This window comes from Phocoena phocoena, chromosome 14 (assembly GCF_963924675.1).
Source record: "Phocoena phocoena chromosome 14, mPhoPho1.1, whole genome shotgun sequence".
NCBI lineage: Eukaryota > Metazoa > Chordata > Mammalia > Artiodactyla > Phocoenidae > Phocoena > Phocoena phocoena.
Genome location: NC_089232.1, coordinates 9,688,255 through 9,711,841, shown reverse-complemented (window position 1 = coordinate 9,711,841; position 23,587 = coordinate 9,688,255). Strand labels below are relative to the sequence as shown.

Genomic DNA, 23,587 nt, shown 5'->3' with positions numbered 1-23,587 from the left:
TGTGCTGAAGTGCCTGGTACACAGCAAGTGCTCAGAAGATGTCCGCTGCTCTTATGGGGTTTGTTATGGATTTTGGCCTTTGTTCTGTGAGTGGTGGAAAATGCATTCATCGGGACCATCTTGGTTGCAAGGGACAGCAACCCAACTCACACTGGCTTAAGCAACAATAGGAGGATTTATTGGCTCCTCTAACTGAAAGATATAGGTTTGAATGTGCCATCAGGCACAGCTGGATCCAGGCACACGGTATTGTGTGCCGGACTCAGTTTCTTTCTCTCTACATTTTGCTGTGCTTTCTCATGAGGTGACTACATTCTCAGGCTCGTTGGCCTCACATGGTGGCGGGGTGGCCACTTAGCTGCCATAGTAAGAGAGAGTGCTTCTCCCCTGCTTGTCCAGGGCCAGTCCCACGAGGTCTCTCATCATCCTGGCTCCCATCTGGTGCCCGTCCCTGAACCAATCACATGGCAGCAGAGGGGTGTTGTGGAGCAGGAAAAGAGGAACTGATGCTGACCGACCAGTCATATCCCCAAACCCCTGAAATCACTGGCCTGAGGCTAGCAGGGGCAGGGGGTTCAACAAAGGAAATCAGGGTGCTGTTACCAAATCAGGGGGAGGGATACCGAGCAGGCAAACACAACCAGTGTTGACTCCAAGAGCCACTGGGGATTCCCAAACCAGGGAAGGATGGGACCTGACATTCACCTAGAGATGAGCATTCTGGCTGCCGAATGGAGAAGAGATAGGAGGACAGAGCGGAGGTGGGGAGAGGCATTGGGGCAGCGGGTGATGTCGCGAGTACAGGGGAGAGGGACGATGGCGTGGCTGGGCCGGTTGCCACTAGGAGCAGAGATGGATGAGAAAGAGGCACGGTGCCAGAGCTAGGTGACGGACTGGGCAGGAGCGGGGACAGGCAGAGCCCCGTCTAAGAGCCGGGGGTCTGGCCTGAGCAGTTGAGACAGGGAGCTTGAGGAGGGGCTGGGGTGGGGCAAGACTGAGTGTTCGGCTTTGGCTGAGCTGCATTTGAGGAGCCCTGGGACATCACGGGGAGGAGTCCTAGAGGCATTTCTTTGGCCTGTGGAATTCTTGTCTGGTTGTTATGAAATATGAGAAGGATGAATAAATGGCATAACGCCTGCTCTGCCCAGTAGAATGTACTAGAACCAAGGGAGGCCTGCCCTCCAGAGAGTTGGGACAGGAATAACTAACTTGCTGGGCTGTTTGCAGGCAACGTGTCCCTCTAAACAGCATGTGTCCGTCCCCATTCCTCCCTTAAGAGTCGAAAGACCTCTTGAAATCCTTGGGCAGCTAGGTGATCAGCAACAGCAGGCAGGCGGCATCCAATGAATCTTGGCCAAACTGACAGTGTCCCCGCCCACAAGAGCAGCGGGGCAGCGCGGACGACACGGAAGATGTCTGGGCTGACAGCTGAGACACACAGCGCAGAAGGTGTGGCCCACGCAGCGGAGGCCTCGCGGGTTCAGGGGAGAGAGGGTTAGTGCAGGCGGTTGGTGGTGTGATCCGGGCTGGTTTCCTGGAGGCAGAACTGGAGTGGCATCAAAAATATTCCAGGCCACCCCCCCCCCCAAAATTCCAGGACAAAGGAAAACCGTAACCTGAGGCATCGGGGTGCAAGCCTAGGTTTAGAGGGCACCCTACCCAGCTCCAAAGCAGCTGGGTCTCTGAAACGTTCTAAGTTAGATCAGGACACCAGTGCCTCGGGGACCTCCAGCGAGGGCTCAGGGCCCTCCAGGCTTCCCTCGTCATCTGAGGAAGAGCCAGTGGCTCCCTCTTATTTCTCTACATCTGTGGCAGCCCTCAGCCCCCTGCCCTGCAGAGATTTCTGTGTCTGTGCCCCTCCCCTGAGCCTGCCTCTCCCCCAAGGCAGGGAGCTGGCACGGAGCACTGCCGACACCCAGCTTGCCTTTGGGGAGTGGGGGAGGGGTGAGTGCATGCCAGGGCAAATTCCGCCCTGGGGGGAGCTAGAGGCAGCTGGGAAAGGCCTGGCCTGGCACTTCATGGGTGTGGGGAGGAGGTATGGGACTTGGGGGATTGTCTGCCAGCTCCCCTCTCTAGGTCCTGGGCAAGAGGAGGTGTGACAGGTCTGCCAGCACAGCCTCAGTGGACCTAGGTTGGCCCCAGAGCTGGCAGGCCCCGGGCTACTGAACGAGCAGGGGAATCAGCTTCCCATCCATTAGGCCCCTGGCCCGGGCTGCCAAGGCCGAGCGGACATTCTGCTCTCAGCCCCGGTATCCACTTAGGCGTCGTTAATATTTTACACCGCAGAGCCAGAGATCGATGTCTCGTTTCTAGCTCAGTGTTTATGGGCAGTCACTGAAGCTTTCACAGGGGAGATGCTCGGGAGCACCAGGGGAAACTGAGGCAGGGAGCAGGGCTGGCAGCTCAGGAGGACCCGCCCCCGTTGGAGCCCGCGACACATGCCAGTCCTCGTCTTATTCAATCCTTTACAAGCCCCTGGAGAGGTTGGATTATCACCCCCGTTTTACGGATGAGGAACAGGCTTAGGGAGGTTTCGCATCGCTGGGCTTTTAACCAGGCTGTCGAGCGAGGACTGGTGGGAACGAGCTGCGACACAGGCTAGATCTTGCTCAGCACTTGAGTGTGTAAGTTAGATGGCTGGAGGCTTTTTAACCTTTCTAGACTTTTACACACAAGCAACTCATGGGCTCTAACAGAACCACATCCGCCTGCAATCGTTAGCATCTCTACTTAGACCTCTTGCCTTTGGTCAGTGGAGACGCACCACATGCCCACTTAAATGGAATTGAAAGCTGTGCATTTACAGTTCTTTAAAAATATCTCCAATAACTCAGTCTTTTCAGCAGGTGCGTTAAATAGTGAGGTTGAACTGCACAGGCGGAAAGCGACGTCACAGCCTCTCCCTGCTTCGGCTTCCACCAGGAGCAGTGCGGTTTCCTGGGAAAGCACCTGCTCTGGCATCCAGCAGGCCTGGGTTGCACCTATGTCCCCTTCCATAATCCACCCTCTAGGTCTCGGTTTTCTCACCTGTAAAATGGGGGAAGAGGAATGCCCACTGGGGGAGCCCTTAAGGATTACAAGTAAAGCTAAAGGCTTGGCTCGCTTGCAGCTCCTGTGGGGCCCTCAGCGGCGCACGCGGCGGTTTCCCGCCCTGCCCTGCCCTGGGACCTGTCCCCTGCGCCTGGGACGCAGTACACTCTCAGTATTTGTTGAATGAATGACAGAGTGGTAGTAGAGGCTCCATAAATGGAAGCTGCTATTGTTCAGGCCCCAGGTCCAAACAGGGTTAACGCTCACAAGCGTGGTACGGGGCTGGATTTCCCCCTCCACTAAGACAACAGAGAAAAGGAGAACTTGATGTTCCCAGCAGCGCACGCTTCCAGCGCCTGGAGTCTTGGGGCTGGTGAGGACACCGCGGTGCGGAGCGCCCGCTGGAGGGCAGCAGAGAGTCACGGCTCCGGCCCTCAAGTCCCGGAGTTTGGGGGCTTGGAGGATTCCGGGCCCCGCCCTGCCACGCCCCCTCCTCTCCCCTTCCTCTCTCCTTCCTTTCCGCGGCTTTCCTTTTCTACCCAGTGACCCCGGGCTGGAAGAAATCGATCCACAACGATTTAGCACTCCCTTGCGCTACCCGCGCGTAGCACTTGGCATCCGCTCAGCTCTTTCCCACAGCCGGAAAGGCAGGCACCCGCCCCTCTTTGGGGAGGAGGAGGAGGAGGCGGCGGCGGCAAGTCCGTGACTCGACCAAGGTCACGCAGCAAAGTCAGAATCTGAACTCAGCTCCATAGACTCTAATGCCAAAGCCCAACTCCCTCCTAAAGCCTCGAGCGCATGCGGGTTTCCTGAACTTTGGATACCAACTTTTCCATTTTCAGCGGGGGCCAGACGCGGGCCAAGTTCAATCTCGGGCCTTGGAATGATGGTTGTGGGAAATACCCTGGGGCGAGAGGGCTTCCCGGATCCTCCGAAGGCCAGCTCTGCGCTGGCCCGCCGGGCGGAGATTGGCGGTGGCCAGGCTCAGTGCTCCTCCGCCAGGAGAGGGGAGCCCCGACTCCCCACTGGGAGCGGCGCTGCGACTCCCTTCCTCTCCGGCCCCGGCCCCCTGCCCAGCCACTCGGCCCCACCCTGCACGGGCGGTTCAGTGAAACCGCCGACCGCGCGGCCTCCCGGGGGCTGGCCGGGTAGCGGTGGCTCGGAGCCAGACTCCGTCTGAGGGCTGGCCCGTGCGGGGCGGGGCCGCCTCCCTCCGCCCCTTCCCGGGCTGGCGCGGGGTGGGGGGGGCCGCAGGGGACTCCTCCCCGGGTGGTCGCCGCGCCTAGGCCAATGAGCGCGCCGGGAGCCGCGATGGAGGCTGGGGCAGCCGGGAGCGCCCGGGAGCGCTCGGGACCCCCGCAGACCCCGCGCCCCGGAGCCCGTGAGGCTGGAGAGGGGGCGAAAGAGGCGCAGCGCCCGCGCCGGGCATGGAGGCACCTCTGGCCCGCGCCGGCTGCCCGAGCTGCGCTCCGCGCCGCCGCGCCTCGAAGTTTGCCGGCTGACTTGGAAAGTTGCGCTCTGCTCGGCCGCCGCGCGGGGTCCAACCTCCTGGCCGGTCCCAGCTCGCCGCCGCCGCCGCCGCCGCCGCCCTCCGCGGGGCCCCGGCCCCGCCGACACCCGCAGCGCCGCCTGCCTGGGGCATGTGAGCCGCCGTCTCCCCTAGAGGCCGGGCAGGCTGCACCGGCCCCTGTGCCTCCAGAGGCAGCGCGCGGGCGAGGGGCACGCCCCGGCCCCAGGTAGCCCGGGCCGCCATGGGCATCCAGGGCATGGAGCTCTGCGCCATGGCAGTGGTGGTACTGCTGTTCATCGCCGTCCTCAAGCAGTTCGGCATCCTGGAGCCCATGTCCATGGAAGGTAATGCACGGCCACCCGCCCCTCCGCTGCCCTGCGCCGGGGGCCAGCGGTCAGAGGGGAGGGAACAGCACTTGCGCTCCGGGGTGCGGGTTCCCGGGTCCGGCGAGGAGCGGCCCTCAGGGACGCTGCGCTCCGCGGCCCTGCCCGCCTCGGCCGCCGCCCCCTCCCGGCTCCGGGGGGCTGGCCTGGGACTAAGTGGGCAGAGAAGGCTCGGGCTCTGAAGAGTTCCAGAGGGGATGGAGCCGCGGCGCTTGGGGTGGGTGTGAGTGAGATGCTGGTGACACCTTGAGAGGGCACCCCTGGCTGTCCTAGGCCCGCCGGTCTTAGCCGCCCCCAGTGAGCACGGCCGGCTTGGCCGCCCGGTGGTGGGGGGTGGCACAGGGTGAAGATTACAGGAAGGACCCTCAGCCCAGGGCATCAGGCTGCAGCAGCGAGTAACATAAAACCTCTGCTGAGTGATGGGCCGTTCCTTCGACTCTTAGCCCACAGTCCCCTTCCCCAGGCAAGGCTCAGGGATAAGTAACCAAACCCTCAGGCGCCACGTTTCGGTCTCAATAAAATATTAACTGAGGAGACAGACCTACTCTTAACTCAGACACTGATGGCTTCCCTGAGACCCCTGACAGGGACCCTTAGAGTTGCTTCCCAACCCTAGGTACCTCCCTCCCACTTCTGGGCAGGTTAGAAGGAGCCCCTCCAGGGCACACCCATTGTGAAGGGGACCTTGACCCACCAGGCCTGTAACTTATCCTCTGCGCCCTGACCCTCTGGACTGTGGGGAAGGGCCAGCCTGTCCTGTTCCTGTCACCTGTGTGCCCCTGCTGTCCTCTCAGAGGAGGATGGGCATCCTGCCTGCCTCAGCACTCTGCTGACCTTGCCAGGCTCCAGCTCCTGGGACTGAGACCCAGAGGCCCAGAGAGGGGAGGAGGAAGAACCTGTCCTTGCCGCTGGACTACCCCACAACCCCTCTCTCTGGCCTAGGGATGCGCCCCAACCCCCTGCAAACGGCTGCTGAGGGCAGGAAGGGGCCCAGGGCCAGGAAGCAAGGCCCGGCTCCATTCAGAGCCCAGGGCTGGTTCTTTACCTGAAGTCCACGGCCATGTGCCCTTCAGAACCCACTGGGCGGCATCACACCTTTTGTGGGTGAGTTCAGGAGGCCGAGAGAGAAGGGACTTGCTCAAGGGGGTTCTGAGAAATGCCACCTTGAACTTCACATTTTAGTTGGGGAAGAAAATTGCCCAAACTGGGCCTGCACTTGGCTGGATGGATGCTGACCCTGGCAGGAGGAATCTATGACAGGTGACTCCATAGGCAATGCAGGTAGGGGTAGGTGGGCATCCCACACTGCTGTGCTTGAGGACCCATGTTTCCTGGGGGCACTAGCCTGCCCACTATCCCCTATCCTTTCCCCATCTGGAGACTGCAGTGGGGTGGTTGGTACTCGGGAAACCACTACATTGCTCTTTCCCCATTTCCTGGGCCCTCCTGGGACCACCAGAGGCCAGGGGGCAGCAGCCAGGCTCACTCTACTTAGTACTACAGACCCTTCTTAACCGAGCCCACCATGCTCACAGGTCTGGCAGCCTGAAGTTTACCTTTGTGATTTCTAAGGAGAAGGGATTTCTTTACAGGGTGGATTGGATGCGTAAGACTACGGATGGTTTATTCAACTTGCTAAAAAAACCCACTTCAGGCTCTAATGAGTTTGTCTTTTCTGGTATATTTGCCCATTTGTGCCCCTTGGAGTTCTGGGGTCTCGTTGCGGTGGGAGAAGCACAGAGCCTCAGAGTCAACCAGGTCTGAGTTGGGATCCCGTCACCCACACGTACTGGCCGTAAAGCTCCTTAACCTGTCTGAAACTCAGCTTGACTATCTGTAAAGTGGGGCCAATAACTCCTGCCCCGTGGGGCTGCAGCACACTTTCGTGAGTAGGGCTTTAATGGCCCCCAGGATTGTTCCTGGTGTGTAATAAATGCACAAACGTGTGAACCATTGCTATCACCAATAATTAGCAATAGAAGGATTACTCTTAATAGCAGAACTGATTCACAGATGAAAACATTCTCTCACTCAGGCCTCCCCTGCCTGCGTCAGAGGGAGGGAGTTATAAGTACCAGATGTTCCATGTTGATGGGGAGTGGTGCCCGCTAAGTGCCTGGAAGGACCCACTGGTCAGGCAGGGTCTAGGGGGCGCAGTCATGGCCTGGGAGCGGCCCAGACCCTTCGGGCCCAGCCTGGAGGTGAGCTGGCACTGAGGGAAGAGGGCTAGCGCCCAGCTCCCCTCCAGGCCTTCTCGTGTGCAATTGGATGTGCTCTTGTCCTCTCTGAGCCTCCGTAGTTCTCATCTGTAAGAGACCAGAGTTACGGTGCCCCTGGGGATTGTTAGGAACTAATGGATTTGAGTTCTAGGGACACAGGCTTCCAGAAGTAGATGCAGAAGTTGAAAGACCTTCTTCTCTCCGCCCTGTCAGTCTCTGTCTTGGGGCGGCTCCATCGGGGGGGAGTTCCAGCCGGGGTTGGCCACTAGCTCACTGGGTGACTTTGGTGCATCTAAGCTTCTGGAACCTCAATTTCCTCATCTGTAGAATGAGGAAAATAACAGAATATTTTCTGTTATACACCTCCAGGGGTGTGGTGAGCTAAAGCACTTCGAAAAAGTTACAAGCGAGACGCAAATCTAAGGGATCTCAGAAGTGCGGGCACACGGGTAAAAAGTGAGCCTGGGCTGGTAAGCCTGGTGCCTATTTGCAAGGCTGGCCCAGCCCTGACAGCAGACTTTTTCGTCCACATCTGTGGCCCAGGGCTTGACTTTGACTAATGTCTCTCTCATCTCGGTTCAGATTTCCCAAGTTCTAGACTAGTAGCTCTCGACCGAGGGCAGTTTTGCTCCTCAGTGGACGTTTGGTAAGGTCTGGAGGCGTTCGGATGTCACGGTTGATAGGGAGGGTACCACTGGCATCTAGTGGGCAGAGGCACAGGCATTCTGTGAGGCACAGGCAGCCCTCACCGTAAAGAATGGTCAGGCCCAACGTCAGTCGTGAGGGTGAGCACCCTTGCTCTGGAAGGAATTCTGACCTGGGGCTGGGAGAACTGCCTTTCAGCTCTGATGTGGTCCCTGACCTGCTGTCATTAACTTGGGAAGATCACTTTTCCTATCTGAGCTCTGCTTCCTTGTCTGTAAGTGGGAGGTTGGATTAGAGGCACCATCTCCCCTGGGAACGTTCCCTGACCCTTCTGGATCCCTGCCGCTCAGGTTGTATTAGATGACACTGTCCTGAAATTTTCTACGTCCCTGTCCCCACCAAATGTGAGCTCTCCAAGGGTGGCACGGACTTGTGTCCATACACTTGTGGCCCCAGAGTGTGTGCCCAGCACTGCCTGGCAAACAGCAGGTGCTGAGTCTGTGTAAACCATATGCCATTTTCAGCCACAGTCGTGGGGCACCCATTGTATGCCAGGTAGTGTGACGCTGCCAGGGATGCAAGCAATGCAGGATCTCGACCCTCCCTTTAGGGCAGCCCTGGGGGATGCCGTCTGAGGCAAGGGTCCCTCTGGCTGGGGTGGCGGCAAGGAGGCTGGATTGTGAGGGCCTGAGTACAGGTAGGTGTAGAGAACAGAGCAAGAGAGAGTAGTGCCCACGGCAGAGATATGCACAGCCTGGCCCACCACCCTGTTGCTCCCTCTGAGTGGTGGCCCCAGTCCTCTGCAGCTGCCCTCTGCACAGCTGCCCATGGGGGCCTGGCCTTGCAAAGGTGACCTGGGAGCCTGGTGGGTCCACAGGCGACTCTTGGCTTGGAGCAGGCCCACGGGTCTGCTGTTCCTCCTACCCCTTCTCCTGCTCTTCTTCCCCCCGCACCCTCTGCTACCTTTGCTGAGGGCGTGGTGATGTTCCGAGCATCCTGGATTCCCTTCTCCTTGGCGGAGTCCACCACTCTTGGTAAACTGCAAGTCCCTCAAGACTCCTGCAGCCCCTGGGCAGAGTTTCCAGATCTGGGATGCTAATGACAGTGACAGTAGCCGGCATCTAGTGAGCGCTCTCTGCTCTAGGCACTTTATACACATCATAATTGGGTCCTCAACAGCAGGCCCACTTTACAGATGAGGAAACTGAGGCTCGTACCTTTTCGAACTCTGGCGCACCCGTCCTGGATGCATCTCTGACTCTGCACGGCTAGGGCGGCTTTGGACACAGCTCTGTGTCCTAGCCTCCTACACTGCAGGTGTCAGGAGTCCAAAGTGGAGGCAGCTGTCTGGGTTCATATCCCAAGCGGGAAAGGTCTCCCCCGTAGAGCTGCATGAATGTGCGCAGAGCTCATAAAGCAGGGCCTGGCATGGAGTAAGTGCTGTATGTGTTAGCTCTCGTCATTTCTTACCAAAAATGTCCCAGCCCGAATTCCCCCCAGGGTCACACATCACTAACCTGTGGATTAGAAGTTAGTGACGGGAGGATGCACTTGACAGGCACTTCACCACGGCGGGTGTCCTTCACTGTGTGCTCTGTAAGGTCCAGGCTCCTGGGCCCCCGGGCCCGGGAAAAGGAAGGAGAGAGGCAGGCTCTGTGTGGGTGGCGCCTGCAAGAAAGGGAGGTGGGCTGGAGCCCAGGCCTGATGTTGCTGTGGGCTGGGGGACTTAGGCAAGGCCCCCTCCCCACCTCCCCAAGTCAGTGCCTCGACGGTTGCACATCTAGACACGGTCAGAGGTTTCAAAGCAGCTTGATGGAACCTCAAAGGAAGCCTTACTTAGAAGCCTGGACCCCCGACACATAGAAAGGGCACTGCTCAGATTGAGAAGGGAGTCTTGCTACACAGGCCTCCCCTTACCCCACGGCAGTCCCTGGGGCTTCTCTGTGGGACCCCAAGATCTAGGTGTCGCTTGACCAGCAGAGAGTGAGGGATGAGATCCGCCAACTGGGTTCAAGAGGGGCCGGAGCCATCAAGGGTGGACAGCAGCTTGGAGTTTTGCTGCCAAGGGAAGCAAAGCTGGGTGCTGGCTGGCAGGAGAAGCAGCCTAGTGGGAAGCCTCGCAGAAGTGTCGGGGCAGCCAGGGTTGTGGGAAGGCTCCTGCATGGGGGCAGGTGAAAAGCGCCCCTCACCCAGTACCTGGTGCCCTTGGCTCAGAGAATGAAAGACTCGGAGCCACCTTTCCCGAGCCCCTGCAGGTGGGTCCTGCGCAGAGGGGGCTGCGTGGAGTGGGGGATGGGAACAGGGACTGAGACTTTTACGCAGTGGGAAGAAAGCCTGGTTTGTAACCTATCAGGCTATGGTACGACCTTGAGACGTTTAGCCTTAAAACAATTCTCTTCAAGCCTCATGCTTTCACTCCTTTGACAAAATGCTTGTTTGACAGAGAGGTGAAATCTGTATTGCTGACCCTCTGGTTATCAATGAATACTACTTAATGGGGAGGGGATGGCCCCGGACTAGCCCCTAGAGAGGGGAGGGGAGGGCTGAGCGCAGGGAGATGATAGAGGCAGGTTGACTTCACAGTTTAGCCAAACAAGGCTCCTCGGTGTGTTGAGGAAAGCCGTGCAGGTGGCTGTTTAGGTCCATTCATCGCCGGCGCACCTGTGATTGCAGGAGGAGGGTGTGATGTCTTGGGCAGCTCCTAAGAGATCTGGCTGCGTCTCCACTGAAACTAACCAAAGAGGGAGGAACCTGTGGATTTCTCCTGTGCAAGAGCCAGGAGAGGCCTCCAGCGCCCCTGGGAGCAGGTAGGGTCCCTGGTACCCGGCCTGACGCTGTGGGCGTCAAGAAGGAACCGGGCTCCCTGCTCCTGAGACGACACCCCACAGAGCCCAGCGAGGCCAGCGGGCTGGGCAGGATGCTGTGGAATCGGGCTTCTGGAGGAAGGGGCAGTCAGCTCCTCAGGAAGGAGGGTGGGGAAGGGTCCACAGAGCCTGGGAGTCGGGTGGGCGTAGAGAACTGGTAGCTATTTCCCAAACCAAGAAACAGGAGGGATTTCCCCTGCCTCTTGTATTCTGCCGGCCCAAGTGCAAGTGTCAAAGTTAAAAACTTGACTCTCACTTGTTTAGGGAACAAGCAGGAGAGCAAAGCTGTTTCAGAGACTGATGCTACATAGGAATCAAAACTGGTTGATGTCCCAAAGGGCAAATTAATAGCCAGTAACTTTAAGGGCCGTATTTTCCAAGGATGGAAATCATTCCGTCCCTAGCGGACACAAGTCATTTGCAACTTATCAGTCTGGTTGACATCTAGCTTCGCAGCACCTGGGCTCTGTTGGATAGAAAATAAGTCGAGCAGAGTTGCCTAAAGCAAGTGTTCTAGTGTGACGTTGAGAAGCCCTCGGCGATCTTCCTGCCTTATCTTCCAGTTCTGGGTAATTAACACCCGTGTCTTGGTGGAAGGCACCAGCAGTCACTTAGTCTCCCAGGTCAGAAACATGAGGTCATCCTTGGCTCTGCCCGCCCAGCCCTGGTCCACTTGGTAGCCAGGGGCAGTGGCTTCTTCCTTCCTGACACCTTCTGCAGGTCTCTCTTTTCTGTGTCACCTCATTTGACACCCAAGGCCAGAGTGGCCGCTCTGGCCCTTCCGTGGCTCCCATGCCCATATATCCCTTGGCTCACCTTGGACCCTCTGCCCAGGGTGCCCTTTGACCGTGCTGTCATTGCACCTGAGTCTTGGAGTATCACCTTTCTCTCTGATTCCCCACCCACTCCCTGCCCAACAGGTGTGAACCACACAGCACGTTGCTTCAGGAGGTAAGCCTGGACTAGAGACGTTAAAATTGACCCCCAAGGCAATAATCCATGAACCCACCCAAGCAAACATAGCTGTGGGGGATCCGCCCGTCCAGCATGTGCTACAGAGCGTGCCCCACATACAGGTACTGTTGCAGGGTTGGATGCAGCAGAGAGCCGTCTTGTTCTGCTCGGGCTGCTACAACAGAATAGCACGCACCGGGGGCCTTAAATAGCAGAAATGTATTTTCTCACAATTCTGGAGACCGGAAGTCCCCGATCAAGGTGCCAGCAGGGTTGGCTTCTGGTGAGGCCTCTCTTCTTGGCGTGCAGATGGCCACCTTCTTGCCGTGTCCTCACATGGCCTTTCCTCCCCCTCATGTTGGAGGGGGAAATCACTCTTCTTCTTATAAGGTCACCATAACCTATTGGATTAGGACCCCACCTTTATAACCTCATTTAACCTTAATTACCTCCTAAAGACCTCATCACCTTGGGGGTTAGGGCTTAAATATATGTGTTGGGGAGAGAGGGACACAGTTCTGTCCATCGCACCAGTAAACAGAGGAATATGCATATGCCCGGGAGTCATGGCCAAAGGAAGAAAGTAAAGCAGAGACGGGGGATAGATAGGAACACGGGGTGTGTGTGACACCCCTGAGGAGGTTATGATAGATCAGAGGCCTGAAAGAAATGTGGGTTTCAAGGGAGGAGCATTCGAGCCTGAGAGAAGAGCAAGGGAGTGTGCCTGGTGGGTGTGAGGGGCCAGAGGGGCCAGCGTGGCTGAAGGCGGGGGAGCAAAGGGAGGGACCTGGGAGATGAGGTCAGAGCTGGGGGCGGGGGAGCACATTTATTGGCCATTTAAGGACTTTGGTGCAGGAGGTTGTAGCATGGAGGGGTACCTGAGGATATGTCTTCAGCAGCTTCCTCCAGCACGATTTCAAAAATAGACTGATGGGATCCAGGGCAGAAGCAGGGAGAGAAGCCAGGAGAGATGATGGAGCCCTGGAGCCTGGTGGGGGCAGTGGAGGTGGGAGAGGGGCTCAGAGGCAGGTGCAGGTTGAGGGTAGCGCTGGCAGGGTTTGCGTGGGGATTGAGCGTCGGGAGGAAGGTCTATGCCCAGGGTTTCGGCATGAGCACCCACAGGATGGAGTTGTCGTCCGTTCTTGTACCAGCCTCACAATTGTTATCTCAGTGATTATGAATGTGTGTTAGTATCTGATAGGGAACACCCCCTCTTTACTCTTCCTTTCTAGATTTTCATGGATTTTTTAATTCCTCGTTATACATTTCAGAGTAAATTTATCAAGGTCTTCAAAAAATCCAACTGGATTTTTGAGATGGTGTTGAATGTACGGTTTATTGCAGGAGAAATAGCATCTTTATAATGTTATTATGGCCCTATCTAAAATAGAATGTCTCGTTTATTCAGATTACCTTTCTATACAGCAGTCCTTCGAGGTTTGCTTAATACTTAGGTACTTTTAATTTTTATTGCTATTATGAATGTTATCTTTTTTATTATTTTTAGGTGGTTATTACTGGTGTAGAAAATTGCTATTGATTTTCATAAATTAATCTTGTATCTGGCACCCTTACTGAACCCTCAGGTATATTGATTCTTTTTGTCACTCTAGGGACCATACCATCTATAAATAGTGTTAGTTTTATCTTATACTTCCCAACTCTTACACTGTTTGGGGTTTTTTGTTGTTGTTGTTTTTTGGGGTTTTTTTGCCTTTTTCAAGATTTCCTTAGAGCATTGGCCAGACATCAATTAGTGGTGACTGTGGCCAACCTTGGCTTGTCCCAAATCTTAAAGAAAATATGTCTGAGCCTTTACCGTTAAACCTAATATCGTCTGTAAATAAATATATGCTTTGCAAATATAAGCTGCATCAAGTTAATAAAGTCCCCTTTGATTCTTAGCTTGCTAAGAGTTTTTGTCTATTTATTTAATTACAAATAGATGTGGAGGTTTATCAAATGCCTTTTCTGTATTAGGATTTTCATATGATTTTCTCTCCTTATACTCTTACAAATAAAACCTTCTTGATCCTGGTGTACTTAAAAAAAAAAAATACAGTTGGATTCAGTTACCTGACATTTGGTTTAAGATTTTGCATCTATGTTCAAAAGTGAAATGGGCACATAATTTTCTTTTTGTTTATTTGTTTTTCCAGCTGTGTTGAGATATAATTAACACGTAGCATTGTGTACGTTTATGAAATGATCACCCCAATAAAGTTAGTTGGTACATCCATCACCTCACATAATTACCATTTTTGTTGTTATCGTGGTGAGAGCAATTAAGATCTGCTCCCCTAGCAACTTTCAAGTATACAATACAGTTTTGCTAACTGTAGTCCCCATGCTGTACTACAGATCCCCAGAACTTATTCTTTTTTTTTCTTTTGGGTAGTTACATTTTTTTTTCTTTAAATTTATTTATCTATTTACTTTTGGCTGCGTTGGGTCTTCATTGCTGCGCGTGGACTTTCTCTAGTTGCGGCGAGCAGTGGCTTCCCTTGTTACGGAGCATGGGCTCTAGGCACACGGGCTTCAGTAGTTGTGGCACACGGGCTCAGTAGTTGTGGCTTGCGGGCTCTAGAGCGCAGGCTCAGTAGTTGTGGCACACGGGCTTAGTTGCTCCGCGGCATGTGGGATCTTCCCGGACCAGGGCTCGAACCCACGTCCCCTGCCTCGGCAGGTGGATTCTTAACTGCTGAGCTACCAGGAAAGCCCCAGAACTTATTCTTGTACCCTTTGACCAACATCTCCCCATCCCTCAATCCCCACCGCACACACCCCCCCACCGTCTCCTGGCAACCACCAATCTACTCTCTGTTTCTTTGAGTTTGGCCTTTTTTTAGATTCCACATATAAGTGAGATCATACAGTATTTGTCTTTCTATGTCTGACTTACTTCGCTTCACATAATATCCTCAAAGTTCATCCATGTTGTCACTACTTTTCATTCTTGTGTTGTCCTTGTATGATTTAGGAATCAAGAAGACTGTACTGATCACTGGATTAGCAATATGGAGATCACTGTGATCTTAGAAAAGCAGTTTGCGTGGCGCGGTGGGGCAGATGCCCCACAGAAGTAAGATCAAGGGAGACTAGGAGGAGAGGAAGTGTTAAAGGACAGAAAAAGACACTAGCTTGAGGGGAAAGTAGGGTCAATGGAGTTTTGTTTTCTGGATTTTCGATGAAAGAAATAGCAGCTGGTTTGGGATTTTTGTCTTATTTTTTGGCCCCCAGGGGCAGAGGATTAAGTTAATTGACTATTAACTTCACGGGACAATATCAGTCTTGACCCACTTAAAACCCATCTCTTGTTTATTTATTTTTTCCCTTTTATCCCCTCCTTTCCCTCTTTGCCTAGAGGCAATTATTCTAAGTTTTATTTTATTTTTACTTTTTCTAATTTACATAGAGTACACTTTGCCTTTTTTTTTTTTTGATGTCCAGTCCATGAATTTTGGCAAAAAGATAGTCATGTCACCGCTACCACAGTCAAGATATAGAACAGTTCTGTCACCACAAAAAATCTCCTCATGCTGCCCCATGTGTAGTCAGCCCCCTCCCTTGCCCCCCAGCCTCTGGCAGCCTCTGATATATCCTCCTTCCCTGTGATATTCTATAATTTTATCTTCTCCAGAATGTCATATAATTGGAGTCATACGTTACGTGGCCTCTTTTTTTTTTTTGCAGTATGCGGGCCTCTCACTGCTGCGGCCTCTCCCGCTGCGGAGCACAGGCCCCGGACGCGCAGGCCCAGCGGCCACGGCCCACGGGCCCAGCCGCTCCGCGGCATGCGGGATCCTCCCAGACCGGGGCGCAAACCCGAGTCCCCTGCATCGGCAGGCGGACTCTCAACCACTGCGCCACCAGGGAAGCCCCAAGTGAATTTTTTTTTTAGATGTTGAGGTTTTTTTCAGGTTTAGAAGTTCCATTTGGTTCTTTTTTTTTGTTTTTTTAAATAGTTTTTACTTCTCTGCTAAGATTCCCATCTGTTCACTTTTCTTTCCCTTAATACTTTCAATGTATTGGTAGTAATTGTTTTAAACTTAATAATTCTAATAATTTAAAAACCTGTTAATTCTGGTGGCTGCTTTATCTCTTGATCATTTGGGTTACGTTTTCCTGCTTCTCGTGTCTTTTCATTTTTTATTATATGATGGCTACTATGGGTGATATATTGTAGGGAATCTGGACTATATTATCTTCACATAAAGTCATTGAATTTTAGTTTGACAGGCACTTAAATTCCTGGCAGATCCCTTCATCAGCACAGACTTTATTTTAGACTTTGTTATAATAGGTTTGTTTTAACTTTGTTCTTAGTTCTAGAGCATGGTGCTTTCTCCCAAGGCATGGCCTTTCTGGGGTTTCAGCTGAATGCCTGAAGTTCATAGGGAAGTATCTCCATTCTAGATGAACCAGAACTCCCAACTTGATTCATCATTGCATGAACTCTGATATGTCTTTTCAGGTCTCTGTCCTACTACCCCCCAACAGCTACTCACAGCTGGGCCTTACGGAGTCTCATTCAGAACACGTGTAGCCCAGCTCTTGGCCAAAGCCCCAAGGGAAATGCCACACAGACTTCTGGGACCCCGTCTCTGTGCAGTTCCCTCCTCTCCAGAATGCTGCTCTGCAAGTCCATCTGTCTCAGCAGCCCCAAACTCTGATCTCTACCTCATCAGCATTTCCCCACGTCACAGAAAGCATCCCCAGCCCATATCCAGGGTGAACGTGGAGCTCACTTCATATGTTTCCTTCCTCCCAAAGATTGTAGTCCTGTGCTGTAGTCCAAAGCCTGCTAATACTTGCCTCACATATTTCTTCCAGTTTTCAAGTTGATTGTGGTGGGAAGGCGAGTCTAACACTCACTACCCCACCATGACCAAAGTCTAGGCAGTATGTTTTTTTAATTGAGGTATAACTTACATACAATACAATGCACAGATATTAAATGTTCAGTTCAGTAAATTTTGACAACTGTATACACCCTTTTAACCACCACCTGCTGTACTGCTTTCTAATGCCATGCATTACTGTTACTTGTCCTGTAATTTCATATAAGTGGAATCATAAAGTATGAACTCTTTTATCTCTGCTTTTTTCTGAGCATAATTTTTGAGATGCATCCACGTTGTTGTATATATCAGTAGTTCATCCTTTTTTAAATGGAATATACTCTTCTGTTATGTGAATGTGCCACAGTTCCATTCTTCTGTTGATTGAGTAGTTTCCAGTTTGGGACTGTTATTAATAAAGCTACTATAAATATTCTCGTACAGGTCTGTTTGTGGACGTATGTCTTCATCTGTCCTAGGTAAATAGGTTATAAGGTTGATGTATGTTTGACTTTATAAGGATCTGCCAAGCAGTTCTCCAAGATGGTTACACCATTTTACGCTTTCCCGGACAATATATTATATGAGAGTTCCAGTTGCTCCACATCTTCACCAACATTTGGTGTTGTCGGTGTTTTTGAAATGATAGATCCTTGGGTATTGTGCGTTGGAATATCTGCATTTCTTTGACAATGAATGCTGTCAACCATCTTTTCCTGTGCTTATTGACCAGTTGTGTCTCTTTTGTGAAGCGGTCTAGTCTTTTGCCTATTTTAAAAATTGAGTTATTAAGTCTTATTTCTGTTGATTGGCAGGAGTGCTTTCTATATTCTGGAAATGAGTCTTTGCCAGATATGCGTACTGCAGATATATTTTCCAGTCTATGACTTGCCTGTTGAGTTTCTAAATGACCTTATTGCTTTTTCTCTATGTTTGCCTGTTTCCTTTTTCATTAATTTCTACTCTTATTTTTATCATGTCCTTTCTTATAACTTTGAGTTTAATTTGCTCTTATTTTTAGATTCTAGAAGCTTATATCACTGGCTTTACACCTATCTTCTTTTCTAATAAAGGAATGTAAAGCTAAAAATTTCCTTCTAAACACAGATTTACCTGCATCCAGAAAATTATGGTATGTTGTTTTCATTATCATTTAATTCAAAATATTTCAAAATTCTCTTTGTGATTTTTCTTCTCTAACCTATGGGTTTCCCCCCCGGCAGTGCAGTGGTTAGGACTCTGCCCTCTCGCTCTCACTGCCTGGGGCCTGGGTTCAATCCCCAGTCGTGGAATTAAGATCCCGCAAGCCATGGGCTTCCCTGGTGGTGCAGTGGTTGAGAGTCCGCCTGCCGATGCAGGGGACACGGGTTCGTGCCCCGGTCCGGGAAGATCCCACATGCCGTGGAGCGGCTGGGCCCGTGAGCCATGGCCGCTGAGCCTGCGCGTCCGGAGCCTGTGCTCCGCAACGGGAGGGGCCACAACAGTGAGAGGCCCGCGTACCGCAAAAAAAAAAAAAAAAAAAAAAAGATCCCACAAGCCACGCAGTACAGCCAAAAAAAAGAGTGTGTTTTTTAATTTCCAAATATTTGGGATTTAAAATATATCTTATTGTTTTAGATTCTAATTTAATATCACTGTAGTCAAAGTCTAGCACGCTGCAGGGTGAGCCCTGTGAGGCAGCCTCCCTGATGACCCACCCCGGGCCTGCAGAGCCTCACACACCTAGCCTGATCCGGCTGAGCCCTGTGCTGGGCCAGCTCAGTGCCTGGGCCTCTACCAGGAGCACTGCCTCTCAAGAGCTCTCTGCAAATTACCTGGCAATCAGGCTCTGTTGCCTTGGTCCATCCATGCACCCATTCTGCAAGAGAGCTGTTTCCTTCCTTCCTTCTCTCTAAATTTCCAGTACCTCCTCCCCGCCCCCTCCATCCTTACCCTCAAGTTGCTTCCTACTTCACAGAAGAGAATTTCCCCAGGCTCCTACCATCACAGAGCCTTGATTGCTAAGGCTGCGTTGCAGGGCTCACCCTGCAGTGGGAGCAAGCAAACAGCCGTGCAGGTAACCATGGGCTCACAGTTCCTTGGGGAAGAGGGGAGACTGGATGGTGACAGAGCAGTGGGGGTGGTGCTGCCCATTTCTGTGGGAAGTTCTATAATATGTGAGCCTGCTACTCAGCAAGGGGTAGGTATTCAATGCCGTTTCGTTTATAGCTTTGTTTTATATTATAAACTTGATATGTGCCGTACTCAAATAAATTAGGAAAATGTAAAAAAAAAAAAAACCAAAAACCCATAAGTAAAAAATTAAAGATCACCTGAAATCTACCTCCCCTGCAAAAGGTAGCCATGGTTCGTTAATATTTTGATGCGTTGTTATTAAAAAATGATCTGGTCCCTGCCCTACAGACCCTTGAAGTCTGACCTCCTACTCAAATGTGAATAAAAGCCCCAGACCCAGCGCGGCTGGGCAGCAGCACGTGAGGCTGGATGACCCAAGAGGAGTGCCCTCCCAGTTCCTGGGGGAAATCGGGGCGGGGAGAGGCGCATGGAGGAGGTGGTCCAGGAATTGGATCTTGAAGGTCGAGGTCCCCTGTGCTTGTCTTCTGTTTTTTTCCCTCCCACCTCCCCTTGTTCAGTGTCTCTCCAGGACAAGACCTGCTCCCAACTCTCATCCCCATCCCACGCTCAAGGTGAGGCCAGCGGGCAGGGCCCACTCCCTGTGAGGAGCAGGGCAGCAGAGAGACCAGGAGGCACAACTCCTGAGTGTGCTGTTCCTCTGTAGCCTGTACATTTGTGCAGTGCACGGCCTGGGTGACTGTACATGGTAGTCGCTCGAAGAGAGTCCCTCCACCCCTTACACTGGAGCAAGATGGGGCGGGGCCGCATGTTCCACCCTCCTGGTCTGTATCCCCCTCCAGACAGCAGCGACAGTGAGCTGGAGCTGTCCACGGTGCGCCACCAGCCGGAGGGGCTGGACCAGCTGCAGGCACAGACCAAGTTCACCAAGAAGGAGCTGCAGTCCCTCTACAGGGGCTTCAAGAATGTGAGTGCCCCCCATCCCCCCAGGAGAAGCCCTGATCCCCCCGGCTTTCCTGTCCCTGGCTGCAGGGTGCAGGCACACCTTCTGGACGCTTCCCATGGCACAGTGAATATCCCAGGGCCTTTATAGGGCTCGTGTTTTGTGGGAGAGCTGTCTGGGGGGTGGGCCAGGTCCTAGAGTCAGTGTTCTGAAGGCATCACACCCCCTTCTGTGTGTCTCGATGCTGGTGCAGGGGAGGAACCTGCAGAGGGACCAACCTGGCATGAGGGGATTCACTACCCCCTCCCGCCGTACCCACCCCCCCAGGCTTTCCCCAGCACGGGGCTGGTGGAGCCCAGCGGTGCCTCAGGCAGCAGGTGTCCGCCAGAGGGAGGAGAGAGCCCAGGCCCCGTGGAGTCAGGGTGTGGGACGGGGGTGGCTGGGATTACTGAGAGGGGTGCCTTCCTGCTGCAGGAGTGCCCCACGGGCCTGGTGGATGAAGACACGTTCAAACTCATTTACTCCCAGTTCTTCCCTCAAGGAGGTGAGTCTGAGGCCAGGCCCCCAGTTCCTCCAAAGTTCCCGCTTCCCTGTGGCAGCCCTGCAGAGGGTGGGCGTCCCTTTTATGGGGAGGGGACCCTCACCCACACACACCCTCCCCAGCATCCCTTGCCCGGTGCTGCCTCTATCCGGCAGGCGGCGGGGGGGACTCCAGCCCAGGACTGAGCAGCAGTATACCGAGAGTGCTTGGGGTAGGGGCTCAGGCGGCCCGACACTCCCAGCCTTGCCCTTGGTCTCCCCAGATTCCACCACCTATGCGCACTTCCTCTTCAACGCCTTCGATGCAGACGGGAACGGGGCCATCCGCTTTGAGGTAGGTCCCTGTCGACCCCTCCCACGTCCCCTGGTCCTGCATCTCCCGGCCACGGTGCCACCCCCTCAGGGCCGCCAGAGGCTCAGACGTGACCCTGGTGTAAACGGTCCAGTGTGTCACCCAGGGAACGAGTGGACTCTGCTTGGCTGGCCCTGGGCCTGACTGCGAAGTCAGTGAAATTTGATTTTGCTGTCTGGCTACCGTATTCTCAGCCTTTCCTTCCATTCCAGCCCCGCCAAGCCAAGGGAGCTGTTAAGGCACACTGAGGCGGTAGTGACCCAACGTGAATTTGCATTTGAAAAGGGGGCAGGGTTTAACTAGAGGTCTGTGCTAAGGGGATCTGGGCACCCCGCCCTGGAACTTACCCCCTTGCCCGAAAACAGGCAGAGCATCCCTGCCCGAGCAGGCTCAGGGGTCGTCCCAGCAGCACTGTGAGCGAGCCTGCCTGTCCTCCCCCCGCCCCGGCCGCCTGCCCCCAGGAGGGCCCTGCCTGGGTTCTGTGCGGGCAGCACGTGGGCTCCACTGAGGCCCCAGCTGTGGAGCCCAGGCCCCTAAAAATAGCTGCAGGAGAAAAGCTGAAACCTCTTCGGAGAGGAAAACCTTGCTGAGAGCCGGACTTGATCGATAACCCCCCCAGCTCGGCTTCCAAGGCCAAGGGCGGCTGACGGGAAAGTGAGAGAGAAAGCCCCTGTGCCAGCTGGGGTAATAATAACTCGAGATGCTTCTCAGCTTCCCTTATCGCTCCAGCAGGCCCACTCACTGACCCTCGGCCGGGGTGGGGCAGCCCAAGGCCACCGCCAGCTCTGTGACCACAGGGGTCTCACCTTCCCCGGGCCACACTCTTAGTGGATTTGTGAACTTATAGTGTTTTCAGCCTTTTTGTTTTCAGTTCTGCCTGCACGTGGTAAAAATCCGATCAGTACAAAGGAGTAGACAGGGAAAATTCATTTTCCTTCCCTGGTCCCACCCCTGTGGCCAGTTTCTTGTGTGTCCTTTAAGAGGTACCTGAGGCTCCTGGGAATGAAGTGTGAGAAGCAGTTGTGTGACAGACCCAACCAGGACTTTGGTGATGGTTTCTCTTGTTCAGGAATCAGATGACCAGACAGCTTAGCAGGGCCCCCGCATAGTGGCGGGTGTCAGAAAGGTCTCTGTCACCCTCCTGTGGCCGCCTCTCTCACCATGGTCCCTTTACGGTGGTCGATGGTGGGTCTTTGTTTGGGGAGGTGCGGGGGGCGCTGGCGCTGACCCCCTCCTGCTAGGCACCTTCTCAGAAGGTCATGCTTTTCCCTTTTGAAATTAATTCCTCCGATTTCTTATGGGGAGGTTTGTTTACCTTGGGGACCTTCTTGTTTGTTTACCTTCGGCATCTTGATATCAATGCTCTGCTCTAGGAGGCCTTTTTCAGGAAGGGAGGGGGGCGTGTATCTCCCAGGGGCCTTCCAACGGGCAGGGCCTAATCCTGGGTGCACCATGGGTGGGGATCCCTGTGGTCAGGAAGGATCCAGAGGGGTTGGGGGGAGACACTCAGCCCTCCTCGCTACCTCAGACCAAACCTCTCAACGTGCTCTTAAAACGGAAAGTCAGGTCAGCTTATCAGTATTTACAATGATCCCAATCCTTTGTGTATATTCTTGGGATAATACACATACATATTAATTCGAGTTTATTGATATGGTGAAATATTGTAACTTCCCTGCCCTCACCTGAAAGAGTAAGTAAACGGCAGAACATGCAAACCTCAGCCCTGGCGGCTACCCTGTCCATTACCTGCCCCTGCAGTACCTCGCTCCCCGTGCCACTGGCCAAATGATGGCTGTGGTCAGCGCCCTCGGGAAGGCCTGCAGCCCCGTGACCTAATCACCCCCACCCCACACTGAGCTCCTGCTCTGCACTCTGGGCTGTCCCAGCCGGTGTCACTGAGGAGCCCCTCAGAGACAGCACAGAGCAGGGGCTGTGGATATGACGGGCTTCATACACCTCGGCATCGAGACCAAGGAGCTCCGACGAGCGACAGTCCCACGTGAAGCTGTGCTGTGTGCGGCTGGAAATTTAGAACCAGCAAGCACCTGGACGTGGGCTGGCCAGACTGGGGGTCATCTGTGTGCGACTGGGGACGGGCCAGTGGTCTCGCAGGGGACATTCCGACCCACCTCTCTCCTAGCACCGTCACTATTATACTACACACCTGCTAAGGGACCCCGAGTAAGGACAGTCCTGAGTGTGGCTGAGTGTGGCTGCACAGCATCTGAGGAGACTGGATGGGAGGACAGTGGTGCCGGGGTTCCCCCATGCCCACGCGGGAAGAGTGGGTCCTGTGCGGGAGCCACTCGTTCCCTGGTGCCCAGCTTAGGAGTCCGAGCCTTTGCTTCCCACTGGGAAAGCCCGTCAGACCCCAGGGAAGCGGCGTGATGTGGCTTCAGGGATGCTCTGAATCTTCACTACTTCTGTAAATCATACACGAGCTCAGCTTCAGTGGTGGCATTCCTCAAACGCAGGCACATAAGAAATATCACACTGTTTCTCCCTTCGTATATCTTTATTTTCGTCACTTATACACACACAGGACTTTCAGGCTCCAGTAGACTTACAGGATGTGCTTTGGGACAACAGCAGTTACCACCCCCCAGATATGCCCGAAGAAGCAACCACCTCCCTTGTTTTAGCCGATTGTCACTCTGTCTTCTTGTCGCCTAACAGCATCGTGTTATTGCTCCTTCCCGACTGCCCAGCTTTAGATGCTGCCCGTTGACTCCCTGCGCGGGTGAGGAGTTGGGTCTTCTGCACACATGCCTTTCCCATCCCCTGGCTTTCCAGGACGATGGAGTTCAGATTGGATAAGCGCTCTCGGTTTACTCACGATGTGAATTTGTTCCCCAGATGAGCCCTGCAGTGAACTGTGATTACGTTCCCCTTCCCTGCACACGTTTTTATTTTGCCTTCAGTTAACTGTGGTCCCGATTTGTCGTTTGCCTGGTGTCCGTGACCTCATCAGTGATTCAGCGCCGTCCTTCTCCAGTCATCTGAACGGGCATCTCCCTAGCCTTTGACCAGCTCCATCATCCTGGTGCTGGGTGCCCTCTGGGGACCTCTTCCCCTCTCTCCTGGTTTGGGTCTCCTGGTTCTGGAATCCTTCATCTTCTTCTCCCTTGCTTTACTCTCTCTTTTCAAAAGCATGTCTTCCAGGAGTTTCCTACAGAAGAGTACGTGGGAGGTAATTTCTGAGCCTTTGAACGCCCGGAAGGGACTTCGTT

The 23,587-nt window shown here is 53.8% G+C and overlaps 1 protein-coding gene across 2 annotated transcripts in view; it reads left to right on the top strand.

The window, feature by feature from the left end:
* Positions 1-23,587, top strand: part of KCNIP3 (potassium voltage-gated channel interacting protein 3) — a 72,312-nt gene that overhangs the window by 44,268 nt on the left and 4,457 nt on the right. Inside the window, exons 1-4 of one of the 2 annotated variants that reach the window (XM_065891676.1) lie at positions 4,782-4,884; positions 19,362-19,486; positions 19,937-20,006; positions 20,266-20,336. In XM_065891676.1, the coding sequence (XP_065747748.1) occupies positions 4,782-4,884; positions 19,362-19,486; positions 19,937-20,006; positions 20,266-20,336 (369 nt within the window). Of the gene's footprint in view, positions 1-4,781; positions 4,885-19,361; positions 19,487-19,936; positions 20,007-20,265; positions 20,337-23,587 lie in introns of those variants that run through there. The other variant, XM_065891677.1, reaches the window with a different exon arrangement.